Raw genomic sequence first — 22,778 nt, forward strand, 5'->3', positions numbered from 1 at the left:
TCTCTCACTCTCTCACTCTCACCCTCTCTCACCCTCTCTCACTCTCTCACCCTCTCTCACCCTCTCTCACTCTCTCACCCTCTCTCACTCTCTCACTCTCTCACCCTCTCTCACTCTCTCACTCTCTCACCTCTCTCACTCTCTCACTCTCTCACCCTCTCTCACTCTCTCACCCTCTCTCACCCTCTCTCACTCTCTCGCTCTCTCGCTCACCCTCTCTCACTCTCTCACTCTCTCTCACCCTTCTCACCCTCTCGCTCACACTCTCACCCTCTCTCACTCTCTCACTCTCAGTACTTGCTCCGGCAGTACATATACTAAAATTGGAACGATACAGAGAAGATTAGCATGGCCCCTGCGCAAGGATGACACTCTCTCGCTCACTCTCGCTCACCCTCTCTCTTGCTTTCTCTCTCTTTTTTACGATCAGAGGAAACAAGAAGATGCTCGGTGTAGTCGACACTTTGCTTCGTTCATAATTTCTGTTTTTTTTTCGTTTTTGTTTTTAATGCTTTTCTTTATGTAACCCCCCCCCCTCCCACCCCTTTTCAAATGAAAGATTTCACAATAGATTTCACGCTCTGCTCTCCCTCTCGCCTTCTCTCTCTGTTTCTCTCGCTCTCTCTGTCTCGCGTGCGCACGACCCGGCATGGGAGCGGCGTTTACTGCGGCGTCTCCCATTACTCACTTAAAGCGGCGATTATTGATGGCGGAGCGCGCCGTCAAGTACTTCATTTGTAACGAACCGCGCGGACAATTGATTGTTGTAATCGACCTTCCATACCACACGCGTGCGGGGGCTGGGGGTGGGGGGGTGGGGGGTCTGAGACAGAACTGACCACAAGTCCAGGTGATCTTCAGCTCACGTGACTGTTGAGGCCATTGGTGCCCGTCTCGTCGCCCTGCAGTGCCAGGAGTGAACATTCCACGTTCCTCTACCCATAAAGGACAACAACTGCCAAATTCACCCGCAAAATAGTACCGATTTTATCGACCCCCCCCCACCCACACCCACCCACTCCAACAGGATGATAGGCTGATTGAACATTCACTTCACCGCGCTGGTGAAGTGAATGGGAAGCCCATGACCGATCGAGATGCCGCCCTCCACCCCCGCAGGTGATGCTCGCCGTGGCTGCGAATCGAAGTCGTCTCATCACTGGGTTCTCGGCGCAGCGCGACAATCACCGCGCCACCCTCGCGCCTCGGGAACTCGGGGGTCTCCGGGGAGCCGGCGAATGAATTTAGACGGAGAACGAGGCGAAGGAACTTCTGTGATCGATGTTTACCCCCTCCCCCCAGCGCGGAATGACAAGGCTCGTCAGATGCACGAGACATTCGCAAGAGCGCAGCGACAAAGGCAAAGGTCGCCGTATAGCCTCAACATACTTTTGGGACAAGTGCCGTTAGCCCCCTCCACTGACCCTATCAGTAGCAGCGGGCAGCCCACGATGTAACCCCCAACACTCAACCAGCACTCAACGCTTTGCGTTATTTATAGCGCTCAGTACAAACCACTGTAGCGTTACACAAATGTGTGTCGACTACACACCGCCCCAGGTACTCATTTGAAACTGAGTCGACCTTTGGGGTTGGCGCGGGATCGTTTCAAATATTCGCCACTGTTGTTGGTCGTCAGTGGGAATCTAATTCGGGTCACCGGGTTCGTAGCGCTAGCGCCTTAACCGCTGTACCACCGCTCTCCACAACACACACACACATATGAACGCATACATACACCATGCACTTGTAGCGACTGACTTGGAGACGTAACTTACTGGAGGCAATTCTTTATACAATACACACCCTACACTGTTACGCACTCTCTGTCTCTCGCTTACATGCAACTCTACGCTGAACCGAGACTTCCAACTACGTCCAGCAGCGCAATTATCAAGTGGAGACGACAGCGACGATGGCGACGATCTTCAGCAGCGACGACGACGGGGATCCCACTCCAAACGACAGCCCCGAGCTCCCACTCGGGGTCCCCTTTTATCCTCTCTGGCCAGGGCGTGGCCTCGCTCCGCCCTGGCCACGCCCCCCTTCTGGAGCCTACATGCGGGGCTCTCGGGTCGATCACGTGGCCTGCTGTCAGTCAGGGCTGCTGTAGCTGCAGATCCCCTTCCCTGCCAGCAGCCAGCGCTATGCTGCTGAGTGACCAATTCTATGTCACTACACACGCATGGCAACACGAGTCACGAGTTGTATAAGCGACAGATGTGCAGTGTGAGTGTATACGCGTCATGACGCGTTGCTATGTGCGTGTGTTTGAGTGGGGAACGGTAGTGTAGCGGTTAGCGCGCTGCGCTACGAACCTGGCAATCCAGGTTCGATTCCTGCTCACGGCCACCAACAGTGACGATAATTTGAACCGGTCCCGGGCCTCCCCTAGGTCGACTCAGCCTCAAATGAGTTCATGGTACGATGTGTAAACATCGCCATTAGAGAGACAAAGGTGGCCGGGCGTGGTGTTGGACACCCACCCCCTCGTCTGCCGTGCCGGCCTTCATAGGTGCTCGCTAACGGCACTTGCCCCAACAGTCTGCTGAGGCTATATGGGGGATCTTTGTCTTTTTGTTTGAGGGCACCCTCAGTGGCAGCTGTCTCCGTGCGGTACAAGGTGGAACCCGGCACCTGGTTGCCAGTGGGCATTAGACTGCCGGTAGGTCGCGTCGATGGCAGTGCGGTCGAGCCTAGGGGTGCCCCCACTGGCAGCTGTCACTGTGTGGCAGGTGACCCACCACGTGGTCTGCACGCGGGCGGGAGGGGGGGGGGGCGATGGTCGTTGCTGCTGCTACGCAATTCCAATGGAGCGATTCGAGGACACGGGCATGAAGGCGGCCACTCTGCGACACCTTGGCATCAGAGGTCGCAACCGGGTACCCGATGCCCGTACCCTACCCAATACCCGGCTACCCGTACCCGGCCGGGTAAGGGTACGGGTAGCCGTTTGCGACCCTGGTGCGGCCGGGTACGGGTAGGTCGTGAGTCACTGGTAAGTAACCGTTTGTCACTCATTTCGGGTAGGGTACGGGTACGGGTAGGGAACGGCTACCCATACCCGGCCGGGTACGTGTACGGGTACCCATTTGCGACCCTGGTGCAGCCGGGTACGGGTCCGGGTAAGGAATCAAAACCCGTTTGCGACCTCTGCTTGGCATCCACACTCGGATTAGCACGGCTGAGCTATGGATACACAACACCTGCAGAGTCACGTGCCGTCGAGTGGCGAGAAGTCACGCGAGCAAGTCTGTCCCCCTCTCTCTCCCCCTCCCCCTCCAGCTCTCTCTCTCTGTACCGCGAGACAACTCGGGACAGGCGCGGGGTTCCCGTTCACGCGTGCGTTCGTTCGGGGTCCTCAGGCCTCGTCCATGCGAATCGCGCATCTCCGAGCTCGGCGGTACTCGGGGGAGCACGCAGACAAGCTGGGGAAGGGAGGGAGGGGCGGGGGGAGGGGGAAGGAGAGGAGGGGGGGTAGAGGGGGAACGGCGCTGGAGGAGGCAGCCCGAATCGGCCCTGCCAGCAATTGTCGATGTCAGGTGTTGTGAGATATAATTTAAATCGGTCACCCTCACCTGACAGAGCCTCACTCCGTATCCCGCGTGTCTATTTTCTCAGTGATAGAATCTCACACGGCGGGGGGGTGGCGGGGCGATGGGGGTGTTCACCCTCCCTCCCCCCCCACCTCCCACCTTTAGACCTCGACAATTGCTATTTTATTGATATATTTCCCCAAGGAAATGCATTGGATGTTATTTTATGAATGGGGAAGTGTCTGTGTTCGATTGCGGTATATCGGGAGGCCTCATGGCGGTCACGTGAGCAAGCATGTCTCTCGAATCTCGATTGTCCCGGGGTCTCGCTCCGTTCCGTTGGCTGATGCTTTTAGTGGCTGCCTCGAAACGCCTTTTGATTAATCTCCAGAAATGCGAAAGGGCGTTCGCGTATGAGCGTAAATGTAATCAAGATCGGCTATCGATTTCGCCTTTGGCGGTGTCCCGCGAACAAAGATTGCCCGTGTCGCTGCAATGAGACCAGGGCGGCGCTGATGACCCACACGCCGCCGCCGCCACGCGCCCCGTCACCTGCGAGACAATCGCGTCTGGGCAACGTGGCCTCGCTTTTACTTGTATTAGCTCGTGTGTCGTCGTGATCATCGATCAGAATCATTATCTCGTCTAGAGATCGCTCCGTGGTCTTGCAACCCGCCCCCCCCCGCCCCCCACCCCCCCCATCTTATCTCGCTTCTCTCATCGCTGAACCAGGGACGTGCCGTCAGGGGAGGCAGGGGAGGCAGAGCCTCACCTGACATACTCCAATGAAAAAAGCTGTGGCGAAAAGTAACAAAAAAAGAATAATCAAATAAAATAAATATTAATATTTTCCCACTGTTATAAATGTAATTGCTGTACGATTCCCATAATTTTTATCGTCAAAATCGCCAAATTTGCGGAGCTCCGCTGCAAATACAGGAAGAAACGAGAGGTGAGCCAGCGACGAGCTCAGCCTCCCCTCTGATTGCGCAACCCCTCAGTAACTGGATGGAGCGCGGGCAATAAGCGCGTGCCTGTTACTATCTCAGTATGTCACCAATGTAATGTTTGTAGACCCCTTCATGTCATGTCCTCGCCTTCCATACTCCAGGTAACTTATTCCACGTATAGGTGTATAAAGATATTTAGGCTGATCTCGTCATGAAACTGCAATGAAAAAAACACCAGGGGAGGCAGCTATCACATCTGCCTCACTGAGGGGGACGTGTCTAACACGCCCCCTCAGTGAGGACACGCCCCCTCAGTGAGACCACGCCCCCTCAGTGAGGCTACGCCCCTCCGTGAGGACACGCCCCCTCAGTGAGGACACGCCCCCTCAGTGAGGCCACGCCCCTCCGTGAGCCAGTGTGTGAATCTGGCTCTGACACGAGCCAGTGCCTCCCCAGCCATTGACCTCACCGCTCGTCACTGCTCTGAACTCCTCTGCCCCCATCCCGGCCTGCTACGCTCACAATCTCCAACGCTCCTCCGGGTGCCTCCCTCGCCCTACTGCGCCCAGTCTCGCTCTCCTCCCTTCTCGCTCCCCACCACTGGAACTCCCACGGCGGCACGCAGAGCAACCATCTTCACCAAAACAACAACAACCTGCTTCCTGTCCTCCAATAAAACAGCCGCCATGCCTTCTTTTTTATCCCATTCTGCTACTCCCTGCACCCACCAGCTACCACCAAGCCTACCCCAACCCCTATCACTACCCCCATCACTACCCACATCACTATCCCCATCACTACCCCCATCACTACCCTAACCCCTATCACTACCCCAACCCCGATCACTACCCCCATCACTACCCCCATCACTATCCCCATCACTACCCCCATCACTACCCCAACCCCTATCACTACCCCAACCCCTATCACTACCCCCATCACTACCCCCATCACTATCCCCATCACTACCCCCATCACTACCACAACCCCTATCACTACCGCAACCCCTATCACTACCCCCAACCCCTATCACTACCCCTATCACTACCCCAACCCCTATCACTACCCCAACCCCCATCACTACCCCAACCGCTATCACTACCTCAACCCCTATCACTACCCCAACCCCTATCACTACCCCTATCACAACCTCTATCACTACCCCTATCACTACCCCTATCACTACCCCTATCACAACCCCTATCACTACGCCAACCCCTATCACTACCCATATCACTACCCCAACCCCTATCACTACCCCTATCACTACCCCAACCCCTATCACTACCCCTATCACTACCCCAACCCCTATCACTACCCCAACCCCCATCACTACCCCAACCCCTATCACTACCTCAACCCCTATCACTACCCCAACCCCTATCACTACCCCAACCCCTATCACTACCCCAACCCCTATCACTACCCCTATCACAACCCCTATCACTACCCCTATCACTACCCCTATCACAACCCCTATCACTACCCCTATCACAACCCCTATCACTACCCCTATCACTACCCCTATCACTACCCCTATCACAACCCCTATCACTACGCCAACCCCTATCACTACCCCTATCACTACCCCAACCCCTATCACTACCCCAACCCCTATCATTACCCCAACCCCTATCACTACCCCTATCACAACCCCTATCACTACCCCTATCACTACCCCTATCACTACCTCTATCACAACCCCTATCACTACGCCAACCCCTATCACTACCCCTATCACTACTCCAACCCCTATCACTACCCCTATCACTACCCCAACCCCTATCACTACCCCTATCACTACCACAACCCCTATCACTACCCCTATCACTACCCCTATCACTACCCCTATCACAACCCCTATCACTACGCCAACCCCTATCACTACCCCTATCACTATCCCAACCCCTATCACTACCCCTATCACTACCCCAACCCCTATCACTACCCCTATCACTACCCCAACCCCTATCACTACCCCAACCCCCATCACTACCCCAACCCCTATCACTACCTCAACCCCTATCACTACCCCAACCCCTATCACTACCCCAACCCCTATCATTACCCCAACCCCTATCACTACCCCTATCACAACCCCTACCACTACCCCTATCACTACCCCTATCACAACCCCTATCACTACCCCTATCACTACCCCTATCACAACCCCTATCACTACCCCTATCACTACCCCTATCACTACCCCTATCACAACCCCTATCACTACGCCAACCCCTATCACTACTCCTATCACTACCCCAACCCCTATCACTACCCCAACCCCTATCATTACCCCAACCCCTATCACTACCCCTATCACAACCCCTATCACTACCCCTATCACTACCCCTATCACTACCTCTATCACAACCCCTATCACTACCCCAACCCCTATCACTACCCCTATCACTACCCCAACCCCTATCACTACCCCTATCACTACCCCAACCCCTATCACTACCCCTATCACTACCCCAACCCCTATCACTACACCTATCACTACCCCAACCCCTATCACTACCCCTGTCACTACCCCAACCCCTATCACTACACCTATCACTACCCCAACCCCTATCACTACCCCCGTCACTACCCCAACCCCTATCACTACCCCAACCCCTATCACTACCCCTATCACTACCCCAACCCCTATCACTACCCCTATCACTACCCCAACCCCTATCACTACCCCTATCACTACCCCAACCCCTATCACTACCCCTATCACTACCCCAACCCCTATCACTACACCTATCACTACCCCACCCCTATCACTACACCTATCACTACCCCAACCCCTATCACTACCCGTCCCCAACCCCTATCACTACCCCCGTCACTACCCCAACCCCTATCACTACCCCAACCCCTATCACTACCCCTATCACTACCCCAACCCCTATCACTACCCCTATCACTACCCCAACCCCTATCACTACACCTATCACTACCCCACCCCTATCACTACACCTATCACTACCCCAACCCCTATCACTACCCGTCCCCAACCCCTATCTCTACCCCCGTCACTACCCCAACCCCTATCACTACCCCAACCCCTATCACTACCCCTATCACTACCCCAACCCCTATCACTACCCCTATCACTACCCCAACCCCTATCACTACCCCTATCACTACCCCAACCCCTATCACTACCCCTATCACTACCCCAACCCCTATCACTACACCTATCACTACCCCACCCCTATCACTACACCTATCACTACCCCACCCCTATCACTACACCTATCACTACCCCAACCCCTATCACTACCCGTCCCCAACCCCTATCACTACCCCCGTCACTACCCCAACCCCTATCACTACCCCAACCCCTATCACTACCCCTATCACTACCCCAACCCCTATCACTACCCCTATCACTACCCCAACCCCTATCACTACCCCTATCACTACCCCAACCCCTATCACTACCCCTATCACTACCCCAACCCCTATCACTACACCTATCACTACCCCACCCCTATCACTACACCTATCACTACCCCAACCCCCAGAGGTGTGGACTCGAGTCATGTGACTTGGACTCGAGTCAGACTCGAGTCATGAATTTGATGACTTCAGACTCGACTTGGACTTGCATAACAATGACTTTGTCCCACCTCTGAGGTGTGGACTCGAGTCATGTGACTTGGACTCGAGTCAGACTCGAGTCATGAATTTGATGACTTGAGACTCGACTTGGACTTGCATAACAATGACTTTGTCCCACCTCTGCCAACCCCTATCACTTCCCGTCCCCAACCCCTATCACTACCCCCGTCACTACCCCAACCCCTACCTCTGTTACCACCCCAACCCCTCCTTCACCACTCCCACCTGTCTTCCTGTCACCATAACTGCACGATCGCTTTTAATAACCGCATTCCTTTTATTCTAACCACTGTCATCTTCCCTACAATTCTATAATTACTGCAAAGCGCCTTGGACCAATGCGCTCGAGACGTCCATATATAACGTGACATGATCCATCCACTGCTGGATGTAGGAAGACCTTCCCAGCAGGTGGCCATTCTCGCAGGCTCTCGCTGCGTCACCAGGCCTCGCCGCTCCATCTCCCACCGTGTCGCTCCCTGCCCCGGCTGATCTGCTCACCTCTCCACGGATGCGACGTCTTCCGTCAGCCCTCCGCTCAGTCGAGCCGCGTGAGCCCGAGCGCTCCCCGCGAGTCGCCGCGAGTAGCAGCCCCCCCCCCCTCGTGCTCGACGCCGCGAATCTCACCAGCGGCAGTCTGGCCCAGGAGCTGGGTAGCAATGGGGGAGGTCATCTTCTTGGTTCTTTCGGTAAAGTCACGTTAGAATGGAAATAATAAAATTAAAAAAAATTAAACATAATAAAATAATTCTCACGACGTTTCGGCCACAACGCAAGCAGCCGTCCTCACGTGAAGACCAGGTCTGTCGGAAAGACAGCGTGAGTAAACGTGGCTCGGCTGCACCCCAGCGTCTTCCCGACAGCCCTGTTCTTCACCTGAGGACGGCTGCTTGCGTTGTGGCCGAAACGTCGTGAGAATGTTATTTTATTATGTTTTATTATTTAATTATTTCCCTTCTACGTTACTTTACCGAAAGAACCAAGAAGATGAATCCCTGCAGTCACGAAAGCTTTAAATCGAAATTTAATGGGGGAGGTGTTCTGCTGCTGCCACTGGCCATGACGAGAGGGCTTCAGCCAAGGCCGCAGCCATGGAGTCAACATTGGGGGGGGGGCAAATCTTCCAGGGGGCTTGGGGGTCCCCCCTCCCAGAAAAAAAATCAAAATTTTAAAACTAATTTCTTGTATAAAATATCAAAAAATTCACTAACACATGGGATGGACTTTTCATTTGTTTTACAATAATGTCTTATAGTGTGGACTTTTTATTTATGTTTTACAATAATGTATTGTATTACATAAGAGTGTATTGTATTACATTGCTCTGTTTTTTTATTTTTTACCTTTTCTTGTTTCATTGTATATAATGGCAGAGATTAGGGATTCATAAAGTACAACCATAACCACAATCATATAAACAGAAATCTATTTTATATCAATATATTGGGGGGGGGGGGCATTTTGAGCATATCTGAATATTGGGGGGGGGGGGCATGTGCCCCTCCCCCCGATATATATTATAATTACGGCCTTGGCTTCAGCAGATAGAGATAAAGTTCCTGTCGATTCGCTGTTCCTCCGTCGAAGGAGTGAAGACCACAGTGGTTCACTTCCACAGTCCAAAGTTTCGTGTTGCGTGGCCACAATCGCGCCGCAGTTGTGCGACGCTTTGAGTAAGGGCCATTCACAGATATGTCACCGAGCATATGCGATCGATTGCAAGGCCACAGCGGTATTGACACGGAATGTCTTGTTTTGTTGTGTGTGCTTGTGGTGCAGGTTTGACACGTGACGTGGAGCACCGAGGCATGGCGAGTACAATAACCATGCCGCCCTGGTGACGGCATTACTCCGCGGGCCCGAAAATCTCATCACATTGTCTCTTTAGCAACGGAGAAATCCCATATCAGACCCATACAAATCCCATACCACACCCATACAAATCCCATATCAGACTCATACAAATCCCATATCAGACCCATACAAATCCCATATCAGACCCATACAAATCCCATACCACACCCATACAAATCCCATATCAGACCCATACTAAAAAAAGTGCAACGTACATCATAAATCCCAGTGAAATCTGATATTTTATTAAAATATTCCACGTGGAAAACCCCCTCGAGATGGAGCATCTTCTTTCCGACGAGGGTGTCCCGTACGATACTCAGCAAAATGCGGTATAACCCTCCTCCCACCCACCCACCCACCTACCTCCTCCACCACTGCGTCCCAAGCTCCACTTCCTCCCCTACCGCTGATCAATTATGCTTGGCGCTCGTCGCGTGATCCATGGCGTCGCTGTTCGCCCGTGGCTCCTCTTCTGATTTATTCGCTTCATTAGGGGGGCCCCGCCAGCTCGTGTCTGCCTCTCTCCCCCGCCGCTCTCTGCTTGCTCCCTGACTGCATCCTCACTCCCCTCTGCTACACAATCAGCAGCACTTGCACGAGCGTCACCGCTCTGCATCTGCCAGCCCGGGTTTCTCGCAGCTGGCAGCAGGGCAGGAGTAGTGGTGGTAGTAGTAGTAAGTAATAACAACAGCAATCATGCACACTTGTAAACACTTAGAGGCGTTCATCCGGAGGTCGTGAAGAGCGCTGTGCTGAGGCAAACAAGAGAGATGGAGTGTCCGCAGAGAGAACAACGCATCCCAGTAAGGGGCCGTCCATAAATGACGTCACGCGATTTTGGACGATTTTTTACCCCCCCCCCCCCCCGTCGTCACACGGCGTCCCAAATGTCTGACCCCCCCCCCGTAGGTGCGTGACGTCATTTATGGACGGCCCCTAAGCACTCAATAACAGCACCCCACCAACTCGTGGAGACACCCCGAGGGTACAAGAGAAATACATTAATAGGGATTGAAGGGGCCTTTGGAGACAAGATGATGATGATGGTGGTGGTGGTGAGGATGCGGCGAGGCTCATGCAAGTGATGCCGACAGTGAGCAGAGAGACGCAATGAAAATCAATGAGGAGCTTGGAGAGGAGCAGTGCGAAGCATCTTGGTTCTTTCGGTAAAGTCACGTAGAAGGGAAATAATAAAATAACAAAAATAAAACATGCTAAAATAAAATTATCACGACGTTTCGGCCACAACGCAAGCAGCCGTCCTCAGGTGAAGAACAGGTCTGACGGCTGCTTGCGTTGTGGCCGAAACGCCGTGAGAATTGAATTTTATTATGTTTTATTTTCATTATTGTATTATTTCCCTTCTACGTGACTTTACCGAAAGAACCAAGAAGATGAATCCCTGCAGTCACGAAAGCTTTAAATCGAAACAGTGGGAAGCAGCGAGGAGCTTGAGAGAAGCAGTGAGAAGCAGTGGTAAGCAGTATGGAGCTTGGAGAGAAGCAGTAGGAAGCAGTGGTAAGCAGTGCTAAGCAGTAGGAAGCAGTGGGAAGCAGTGGGAAGCAGTGGTAAGCAGTGGGAAGCAGTGGGAAGCAGTGATAAGAAGTGGTAAGCAGTAGGAAGCAGTGGTAAGCAGTGCTAAGCAGTAGGAAGCAGTGGGAAGCAGTGGTAAGCAGTGGTAAGCAGTGGTAAGCAGTGGGAAGCAGTGGTAAGCAGTGGTAAGCAGTGGTAAGCAGTGGGAAGCAGTGGGAAGCAGTGGTAAGCAGTGGGAAGCAGTGGTAAGCAGTGGTAAGCAGTGGGAAGCAGTAGGAAGAAGTGGTAAGCAGTGGGAAGCAGTGGGAAGCAGTGTTAAGCAGTAGGAAGCAGTGTGGAGCAGAGAGAAGCGGCTCCACCTCGCCCCCTCCCCGATTCCGAGCTCACCGCCTGATGGAGGTAAGGGCAGCTTGAGCGAAACGTCGAGGCGCTTTGGTGTTGAAGTTCGGGAGAGCATGGGGAGGGGGGAGGGGGAGCCTGGGGAGTGGGGGGGGGCTCTGTCAATCGGAGTCGGATCGACTCATGGCCTCGTGTCGAGAGCAACGTGGGCGTCAACGCGACAATCTCGTCGGGTGGTGGAGGGGTTAACGGCGATACATTTTTTTGGGCATAAAAATCACCGCCACCGCGTGGCCGAACCCAAACACACGCGCGGATCATCCGCACGGAGCATCCGCGCGGATCATCCGTGCGAGTGTCCTGTAGCCAAGTTCGACGCGGCAACGGCTGTGGACCAGACCTCGGCACAACGTGGATTCTTCCCCTGCCGTCGCCCGAACGCGGATCACACAGCTTCCCCGGTGGGCTGCACGCAAACTCCCACGGAGCTCGGCCGAGACGTCGTCTCTCGCAGCGGCGTCGGCGTGGGGGTCGCGGGAGGCGGTAACCGATTGGAGGACGATGCTGTCCCCCCACCGCCCTATTTGTCTCTCCACAGATGAACCCGGGGGGGGGGGGTGAGCGAGAGGTGAGAGGGGGGCAGAGGGAGGTGAGGCGCGCGGTTCACGTTACGTACGGAGCCATGATTGATTACTCCACGTGCGACAAAGACCAAATGATCCCCGTGTAGCCTGCAGAGGCTGTTGGGGCACGTTCTGTTAGTGAGCGCCTATTGAGGTCCTGGGGTGGGTGGCCAGCACCACGCCTCGCCGTCTTTGTCTCCCCAATGTTGATGTTTCCACACCGTGCCCTGGACCCATCTGAGACTGAATCGGCAGAGGAAAAGCAAGGGACTGGGATTCAGATATTCGCTGTCACTGTTATTGGTCGTAAAAGGGATTTCGAGCTCGGGTCGCCGGGTTCGTAGCGCAGTGCAGCGCTAACCACTGCGCCACCGCTCCTCGTGAAGTGTGAAACCCCGGGGGTTTATCCTTGGAGGAAGAAGAAAAGGAAGAGGAGAGACGCCGCCTTGCGTGGTGGATCATCTATCAACACCGCCATCATTATCACCACCACCATCATCACCGCCATCATCATCACCCTCATCACCGCCATCATCATCACCATCATCATCACCACCACCACCACCATTATCACCACCATCATCATCACTACCACCATCATAACCACCATCATCACCATCACCACCACCACCATCATCACCATCACCACCATCATCACCATCACCACCATCATCACCACCATCATCATCACCACCACCATCATCATCACCACCATCACCATCATCGCCATCACAACCATCATCATCACCACCACCATCATCACCACCATCATCACCACCATCATCATCATCACCACCACCATAATCACCACCACCATCATCGCCATCACAACCACCATCATCACCACCATCATCACCACCATCATCACCATCATCATCATCACCATCATCACCACTATCATCACCATCATCATCACCACCGCCATCATCACCAGTTTAACACGTAGGCTTTCGCGACCAATGTTATTCATAATCAACGTTTTTGGGTTTAGATCGCGTTATTTATAAATGTGTCGTAACCCTCCACCACCCGACACGGCCAATCAGTAAAAAAGTGTCTCGTTGACAAAAGACAAATAGTTCACTGCTTTAGCCCACCGGTGTGTTGAAGCCACAACATTTACAATTTGAGTACGACGTTTCGCTGGTAATTGCATCCAGCATCATCGGGCAATTCGCCAGACCATCATCACCACCATTATCACCACCATTATCACCACCATCTTCATCATCATCACTACCACCACCATCATCATCATCACGATCACCACCACCATCATCACCACCATTATCACCAACATTGTCACCATCAAGACGACCATGGTCATCAACATTATCATCGCCACTATCACCATAATCAGGAACCATCATCAGCACCATCATCAGCACCACCATCATCACCATCATCACCACTATCACCATCATCATCACCATCATCATCACCACCATCATCATCACGACGTAACGGACACAATCCGGGACTCTAAACGTCCCCGGCAAGACAGCGTCTCAGCCACCACACGAATAAACGGGACGGCCCCGGGTAACCCTGGACAGGTGGCAACCCGCCACTCTTCCCGTGTGTGACGCGACGCCCCACGTGGTTTGGGTTCAATGGGCGCTGCCACGTGCGTTCGGGCCACTGTGGAGTTCGACGCGAGGCACCGCGCCACGGGCAGACAACTTCCACCCCCCACCCGCCCCCCACCCACACAATCTAAACGCGTTCGTGTTGCTCATCACATCGGCATCAACTCGACGTCGTTGCTCTTTGGTTTGGGCAATTGGCGCAAGCAAAGCATTGTGTCGTAACCCCCCCCCCACCACCCCCACCACCACCACCTCCCTCCAAGCGACCGGCTCGCGCCTCGCTCGCTTCTCCCGGCTCGCACTTTTGCAATCTCGGAAAGACATTTCCAATTAAAATTATCTTTCTCCTCCTTCATAAATAAATCGTGTGGTTCTTCATTAAATATTCACCAACCTGCTCATCCCCCCCTCCCCTCCCCCGCCGCCCCCCAACCTACACGCCAGTGATTGCTGAGAAGTGCGGTTTGATGAACGTCCATCGGCCCCTCCTCCCCCGCCGCGAGTTTCTGGTCGCCCCCCTGACCGTGCCCGCCCCCCGCTCTTTAACGTCGCTGGACGACTTCGTTCACTCGTGGGGCCTCCACTGTCAGTCAGCCTCCCCGCCCCTGCCCCCGCATCTGTCTGACACATCCCATACCCCACAATTTTCTCAACAGCACTGGGGTTTTTTTTCTTTCAAAAAGCAAACGCCGTACCGGTTTCGACATCCAGTGTCTCATCAGCAGACTCGCTTCAAAACCAACGCTGCTGGCGATCTGCCCGGATGTCTGTCTATCGACATGGACCCCCCCCCCCCCCGCCACTCTCAGTGTGAAGCTCTGGCTCCTAGTTCGAGGCACAACTCTGTGACGCACAACACAGAGGGGCCCCTCCCGTCGTGGGTGCTGGGTGGGTGGGTAGGGAGGGGGGGCCGGAGGGAGGGAGGGGGGGCCGGGGGGAGTCGCACGGTGTACGGGGGGGGGGGACACGCGCATCGCCTCGTGGACGCCGCGTCTCTCGGGAGGATCCTGGACCCCCCAGCGCGCCTCTCTGGGCCCTCGGGGCCCACCTCGGGCACTACGGAGCGGAGGGAAGCGACATCGTTTGCGGATGCTGCGGGTGGATGGCGGTGGCATCCGCTGGGCCGCGATGGGTGGCGACGGCTTAGGGGGGGGGGGGGAGGTCTCCAATCCAGTAGTGGAACTGAAGATCGTGGCTGACGATGATTGGTTTTTGGAATTTCTATGGAAATTCTTAATTTACCCAAGTTTTCGACGGCGTGAAACGATGCATTTGGAGTGTGTGTGTGTCTATACGAGGCGTGTGTGTGTTTGTGGGCAGTGTGTGTGTGTGTGTTAGTGTGCGTGGAAAGGAGCGGCGGTGCAGCGGTTAGCGCACCGCGCTACGAACTCGGCCAACGGAGTTCGATTTCCCGGCCATGGCCACAATCATCAGTGACAAGTGACATCCCTACCCAGCCGTGGTGGGGCTTCGCCCAGGTCGAGCATCAGCAAAGGGCGAGACGAAGTCGGTGGCATGCGGTGCAAGACAGAACCGACCCCCTTGTGCGCTCAGCGACGCTGCCACTCGCACGAGCGTCCACTTGCCCCGGTTGTCGGGAATAGGATTTTCGTCTCCGCGAGCGTCTCCACGCGGCGGCGGCATCTGTCACCGGCTGACTGGACTCGAGTCTCCGTGGCGGGGAATTAAAAACGGAGACGTTTATTTACAGTCGAGGTGACAATCGTGAGTGACGGCGGCGGCGGCGACGGCGACACTGGGAGACGAGCACGAGACGTGGGGTCGGGCGGGGGGAGGGGGGCGGGGGGCGGATCGGGGGAGAGAAACTGGGATGGGGGAGGGGGGAGTGTGGGGGAGGGGGGAGTGTGGGGGGGGGGGAGAACCGGAGGGGGTGAGGGGGGGGACATGCAGCAGCGGGGGGGAGAGTGGGGAGGGACGCGGACGGGACAAACACGGGCACGCGCACAAGGAATAGGAGGGGGGGCGAGGGGGTCACGGGGTGGAGTGGGGGAGGGGGTTACGCACTTAAACATTTCAGGCAACGCAGGCACGCGCACAAGGAGATACGGGGGGTGGGGGGGGGCACAGAGGGGGATCCCATTCCCAGGATCCCCTTTCAGGGACCCCGTTCGGGGGTTCCCGAGCCGTTATCGCGTGTCGCTTGGGGTCAGAGAGGTCAAGTGCGAATCTCATGCCACTTGGTGTGTGTGGGGGGGTGGAGGCTGGCGGCGATGAAGGAGGAAGACAGGAGCCCAGGAGAGGTCGGCGGTGTGTGTGGGGGGGGGGGGTCTCATCGCGGGAACGGCGAGGGGGGTCGCGTAGGGGATGCCCCCCCCCCTAATTATCGCCGCTGGGCCCCCACGCCCTTCCAGTAGGCCAGGATGTCGTGAAGGTCCTCGTGTCGCGCCAGCTGCACCTTGCGCTTGAGCGCGTGTCCCGCGGCGATGGGTTCCATCTCGGGGCCCCACGGGGCCCTCCTTCGCAGGGGCCTCCGAATCCGGGCCCACAGCCCCCGCGGGCCCCCGGGCCTCAGCTCGGCGCCCCCCCCGCACTCCGGGCTGGACGCGTAGGCCCGGATCCCGGGCCCGCGCCGCAGCCCGGGCCGGCACGGCGGGGGGCTCCCGGGGGAGCGCCTCACCGCGGCCGCCTCCCGCGGCTCCGCGCCGGGACACGGCGCGCGCCGCGGGCCCACGGCGGCGTGTCCGCGGGGGCCGAAGGGGCCCGGAGGTTCGGGGCCCGCGCCGCCCCGAGCCGGGGCCGGCGGGGGCGGCCGCGTGGGGTCGTGCATGCCGGGCAGCGGAGCGCACGCAGCGGAGCGCTCTCCTCCGCCCGACTCCGCGACGCGGAGCCCCGTATCCACCTGCCTGCCCTGGGCCCCCGGGCCCCCCCGACCCTCCGATCCCCCCGCGCCGCCACCCCGCGCCCGCTTTGACCCAGGCGCCAGCGGCGCGGCCCCCGCGTGTCCGCACGCCGCCATGGGGACGTAAGAGCCCCGCGTTCCCATGGACGGGGGGGTCGCGGGCACCTGGAAGCCCTGCGGCCCGAGCGGTCCCTGCGGCCCTAGGAGTCCCTGGGGCCCGTGGGGTCCCTGGGGCCCTAGGAGTCCCTGGGGCCCGTGGGGTCCCTGGGGCCCGTGGGGTCCCTGGGGCCCGTGGGGTCCCTGGGGCCCGTGGGGTCCCTGGGGCCCGTGGGGTCCCTGTGGCCCGAGCGGTCCCTGGGGCCCGTGGGAGCGCGGCTCGGCGTGCACGTCGCCGGCGAGCAGCAGGAGCGGCGCGGAGCACGAGGAGTCGCAGAGCGGCGGCGGCGGCGCCTCGGCGCGCAGGGCGTCGATGCAGCTGTTGATGATGAGGTTGACGCGGTCCACCTCCTTGGCGATGGTGGAGATCTCGGCCGCCGATCCCCGCCGCTCGGCCGCCCCCGCGACCCCCGCGACGGCCCGAGTCTCCGCCGGCGCCTCGGCGGGGGCCCGCACCTCCATGTAGCTTCGCTTGGTCGCGCCGCCCGCGTCCCTCCCCTCGTCCCTCCCCTCGTCCGCCTTGGCGTCGGCGGGGGGCGCGGGGGGCGCGGGGGGGGGGATGCGCGGGTCGAGCCCCCCCCCGCCCGCCGCCTCCTCCACGTCGCTCCCCTTGACGAGCTCCGCCTTGGAGGCGCCCCCGGCGCCGTTCCCGGGGCCCCCCGCGCCGTCGCCGGGCCCGCGCCGCGCGCCGCACAGCCGGCGGCGGAGCGCGAGCGCCGCGGCGGCGAGCAGGAAGAGGAGGCCGAGGCCGCAGCCGAGCAGCGCGATGGTGCGGCGCGCGCCCCCCCCGCCGGCGCGCGGCGCCCCCCCCGGCGTGCGGAAGTCGAGGCACGCGTGCTTGGTGCGCCGCGCGTGGCGCACGGAGACGACGCAGTAGGTGTAGTTGCGGTGCGCGCTCAGCCCCTCGACGCGGACCTCCTCGCGGTTCTGCCGCAAGTTCTTGACGTCGCTGTACGCCGAGCGGTTGTAGTGCGCCAGCACGTACATCTTGTCGAACGGGTCGGGGATCTGCACCCGCAGCACGGCGAACGTGCGGGCCTGAGACACCAGCTGCAGCGAGGGCAGCGCCTTCCCCCTCACGGGCCCCGCGGGGGTCGGCCTCCTGCCCGGGAGGCCCACGTCCGTGGCCATCCCCGAGCCCCCGTCCGTACTGTCCTCCTCCTCCTCCTCGCCGCCGCCGCCGCCCGGCCGCCGCGACCCCGCGCCCGGGGGGTCGCTGGCAGCGGCGGTGGGCGCTGGTGGCGCTGGCGGCGCCACGTGATCCCTGCAGGCCGCCAGCTCGCGAACGGCGCTGCGGTGGTGGCTGGCGGCGGCGCGCGTCCGCAGCAGCGGCACTCCCTTCATGGCGGGCGGAGAGTAGCAGGACAGCCGCTCCCACGACGCCACCGCAGGAGAGGAAACGTGGGACGAGGAGGCGGAGGAGGAGGCGGAGGAGGCGTTGATGTGCGCGTACATCCACAGCAGCAGGCCGTGCAGCTCGCACTCGCAGTGCAGCGGGTTGCCGTGCAGCTCCAGCGACTCGAGGCGCTCGGGCCCGGCCAGCGCCGCCGCGTCGAGCGCCGCGAGTCGGTTCCCCGCGAGGTCGAGGGCGACGAGCGCGATGCTCTGGCGGAAGGCGAGCGGCTCGACGCGCCGCAGGCGGTTGGCCTGCAGCTGCAGCTCGCGCAGGTGCGGCAGGCCCGCGAAGGTGAAGGCCGTGAGCACCTCCAGGCGGTTGTGGCCGAGCAGCAGCACGCGGAGGCGCGGCTGCGCCGAGAAGGCGCTCTCCTCCACGTCGGCGATGAGGTTGCGCGAGAGGTCCAGGTGGACGAGGTGCGGGTACCGCGACAGCGAGTCGCGCGCCACCGCGCGGATCTTGTTGCGGTTGAGCCGCAAGTCGGCGATGGAGCCGTTGAGGCCGCGCGGGATCGCGTCGAAGGGCGGCGTGTTCTGGTTGCAGATGGCGCGCGGCACCATGTTGCGGTCGCTCTCCACTATCCAGCAGTCGCCCGCCACGGCCCGCGCCGTCAGCCACAGCAGCAGCGCCACGCGGAACCACGGCGGCGGGCCGCCGCTCCCGGTCCGCGCGCTCGCCGGGCCCCCGGGGTGGACTCCGCGGGCCCGCATGGCGGCCGCGAGCGCTACGCGGCCTGCGGCAGCCCGCGCCGCCCGTGTCCCCCTCCTCCTCCTCCGCCGCCGCCGCCAGACAAGACGCGCGCGCGGCCACGTGGCGCGGAGAGTCATGGCACGCACCGCGCGGCACCCGTCCGTGGCCTCTCACACTCCCAGCTCTCTTCCTGGGGGAGGGGGGGCGATCCCTATTTGGGGGGTCGCACTCCTTCCTCGGGGGTGCCTGCCTCTCTCTCTCTCTTTGTGGTGCCTCTCTCTCGCTTCTGTGACCCAGCTCCTGTGAACGAACACACGCAGCCATGCAGGAGATGATTAACCTCGGCGTCTTTCAACATCTCCTCTCTCGTGATCTCCCCCCTCCCTGTCCGCCCTCCCCTCCCCTGCCCTTTATTATTTCTCTCCCCCGCCACCCCACACGGCTCCCGTGACTCATCCCAGAATGCCTCCAAACGAAGCCAAAGAGAACGGTGCCGGGTGGCGAACTCAGCCGATTCCAGCACCCAGCACCACCACCACCACCACCACCACCCCCACCACCACCCACACCACCACCACCACCACCCCCACACCTCATCCCCCCGCACCCCTCCCTCCTCCTCCGTCTCCCCCGCACTCGCTCAGGACGCGTCCGTGGTGGATGAGGAGCGGGGAAATGAGGCTCGGCACCGACGGGGAGGAGGAAGATGATGATGGTGGTGGTGTTGATGGTGATGATGTTGGTGATGGTGGTGGTGATGATGATGATGTTGGTGGTGGTGGTGATGATGATGTTGGTGGTGGTGATGGTGGTGGTGATGAAGATGATGGTGATGGTGGTGGTGATGAAGATGATGGTGATGGTGGTGGTGATGAAGATGATGTTGGTGGTGGTGGTGATGAAGATGATGTTGGTGATGGTGGTGATGGTGATGTCTCGCAAACAGCGACGCCACGCGGAGAGAGGGCGAGAGGAGGAGTGGGAGGCTCGCACGCCACGTGGAGAGGGGGAGGGGGAGGGGCCCTCCCCCCGCCCCCCCCTCCCCCCCTGCCCCCCCCCCACGCCCCTCCGCCTGCCCCCCACGATTCAAAGTGACGGACGCACGCGCCTCGTCACGTGGTCACCCCGGGCAGCAGGACCGCTCCTTCCTCGCCTTTCATGTGCAGCCCCACACAGCACCCCCCCCCCTCCACACCCCCACACAAACAAAGGCCACCCGTGTAGCCTTCACAGATTGCTCGGGAAAGTGCTGTTAGCGAGTAGCACCTATGAAGGCCTGCACGGCACACGAGGTGGGTGAGTGGTCAGCACCACGCCCGGCCGCCTTTGTCTCCCCTCCCATACACCCCCCCACCCCGCACCCTCCTCACCCACAGCTCTATAGATTCAGGTATTGCACAACGCTGTATGATGTATGTGTAGTGTGTTTGTACTATGTGCGTGCTGTGTGTTATTGTGTGTGTAATGTGTGTGTACTGTGTGTGTAATGTGTGTGTATGTGTACTGTGTGTAACGTATGTGTGTAATGTGTGTATGTGTGTGTAATGTGTGTGTACTATGTGTGTACTGCGTGTGAGCTATGTTTACTGTGTGTGTGTATGTGTGTGTTGGAAACATTTAGGCTGGCCTGCCTACGATCCATCCTGGGTTTAACCAGGCTGGATTGTGAGGACATCACAAATCCTTGAAAGATCTGGTCAAAGTCCCATCGGTGAGCTCCTCCGGCAGGCAAGGCTGCGTTGGCTGGGTCATGTAGCCCGCATGCCCAGCCACCGCATGCCTAAACAGCTTTTGTTCGGCCGGATCGAGGGGGCTAAACGGGCGCGGCACGGGCTAGAGAAGAGATGGAGTGATGTGGTACAGGAGGACGTGGAGCTGAGTGGACTTGCCGATGACTGGTACCAGCGGAGTCAAGATCGGCCTCTGTGGAGGAGGCTCGTGAAGGACGCTACTGGGCAGTTGGAAGCAGTCGCCCTCCAACAACAACGGAGGGCGGAGGAGCGACGCTCACAACAACGAGCGGAGCGCCTGGTGGCTAAAGCACAGCAAGTTGGTACAGTAGGGGGCACAGGTGGTGCATCAGCCAGTCATCTCGGTCATCTCGGTCAGTCGACCCGTGGCACCTGCTGGGTCTGCCCCGTGACCTCCTGCCAGCGGGCGTTCGACACTTCGCGTGGCCTCAAGGTGCACTTGGCCTGGCACAAGCGTCGTGGTGACGTCACCGCCACTTAGTGGCGAATGGCGGTTGTTGTTGTACTGTGTGTAATGTGTGTGTATTGTGTGTGTATGTGTACTGTGTGTGTACTGAGTGTGTAATGTGTGTGTGTGTACTATGTGTAATGTGTATGTACTGTGCGTACTGTGTGTGTGTGTGTAATGTGTGTGTAAGTGTGTGTACTGTGTAATGTATGTGTGTAATGTGTTTGTACTGTGTGTAATGTGTGTGTACTGTGTGTGTACTGTGTGAGGCTCCCTCCGCCACAATCACGTGACTACTCAGACAAAGATCGCCCCCCCCCCCCCCCCCCGTGTCGCCTCGACAGGCTGCTGGTGGTGGTGGTGGTGCTAGCGAGTAGCAGCACCTACGGAGGCTGGCGAGGCGTGCGAGGGGGTGGGTGGCCAGCGCCACGCCCGGCCGCCTTTGTCTCCCCAGTGGCGCTGTTTACACACCACACCGGGTATTGATTTGAGGCTGAGTGGACCTAGGGGAGGCCCAGGACTGGTTCAGATAATCGTCGCTGCACTACCGCTCTCCACATACACACAATACACACGCACACTTGCAGTGAACATACACAATCTACACACAACACACACACACGTGGTCCACATACTACGTGTCTGCACCTCCGATGAGGTACGGTGCGAAAGAAATCCAACATACACAATACACACACATACAGTAAACATACACCATCCATACACAACACACATGCAGTACACATACACAATACACAAAACTATAAACTATGTTTATGTTACCAGGTAAGGCTCACTGGGCTACATAGCTATTTTTCAGAAGCGACCTGGCCACAAATGATAGCTCAACCAAGCGGCTTGTATCATGTGGAACTATATAACAACCAAATACTCTAAAGACACGTTTCTAAATGTGGAGGGAAAGACCGGAGGACCCGGAGAAAAATCCACGCGACCACAGGAAGAGAGAGACACCGCAAACTGCAAATACACAGCAGCAGGCGTCCCCCGGGTTGGGATCGAACCCACGACCTCCTGCATAGCAGGCGAGGGAGTTAACATCTCCTAGCCACGGCGCTCCCATACACACCACACACATACACATGCAGTACACACACACAATGCACACACAACACAAACACGCAGTTCACATACACAATGCACACACAACACAAACACGCAGTCCACATACACAATGCTTACTAAACACAAACACGCAGTTCACATACACAATGCATACACAACACACACACACACGCAGTTCGCATACACAATGCAAACACAACACACACATACAGCACACACACACAATGCATACACAACACACACACACAGTTCACATACACAACACACACAAACACACGCAGTTCACATACACAAAGCATACACAAACACGCGCGCACAGTAGAATGCTAAACTCAACGAATGC

The 22,778-nt window shown here is 58.0% G+C and overlaps 1 protein-coding gene and 1 non-coding gene across 2 annotated transcripts; one reads left to right on the top strand and one right to left on the bottom strand.

The window, feature by feature from the left end:
* The first annotated feature begins 293 nt into the window (after nucleotides 1-293).
* LOC133348049 (U6 spliceosomal RNA) lies at nucleotides 294-401 on the top strand. Its single transcript, XR_009755762.1, has one exon. It is a non-coding gene; the product is annotated as a U6 spliceosomal RNA (small nuclear RNA).
* A 14,620-nt stretch (nucleotides 402-15,021) lies between these two features.
* LOC133347656 (protein phosphatase 1 regulatory subunit 29-like) lies at nucleotides 15,022-19,551 on the bottom strand. Its single transcript, XM_061560124.1, has one exon. It carries the CDS (start codon nucleotides 19,285-19,287, stop codon nucleotides 16,390-16,392), a length of 2,898 nt encoding a protein of 965 aa, XP_061416108.1. The 5' UTR covers nucleotides 19,288-19,551; the 3' UTR covers nucleotides 15,022-16,389.
* Between the last annotated feature and the right edge of the window lie 3,227 nt (nucleotides 19,552-22,778).

The sequence above is a fragment of the Lethenteron reissneri genome, chromosome 3 (genome assembly GCF_015708825.2).
Source record: "Lethenteron reissneri isolate LAM-NWPU_2019-01 chromosome 3, ASM1570882v1, whole genome shotgun sequence".
Taxonomy (NCBI): Eukaryota; Metazoa; Chordata; class Hyperoartia; order Petromyzontiformes; family Petromyzontidae; genus Lethenteron; species Lethenteron reissneri.

Excerpts from the sequence above, each read along its gene's own strand:
- LOC133347656 (XM_061560124.1), bottom strand. The coding sequence starts at position 19,287 with ATGACTCTCCGCGCCACGTGGCCGCGCGCGCGTCTTGTCTGGCGGCGG.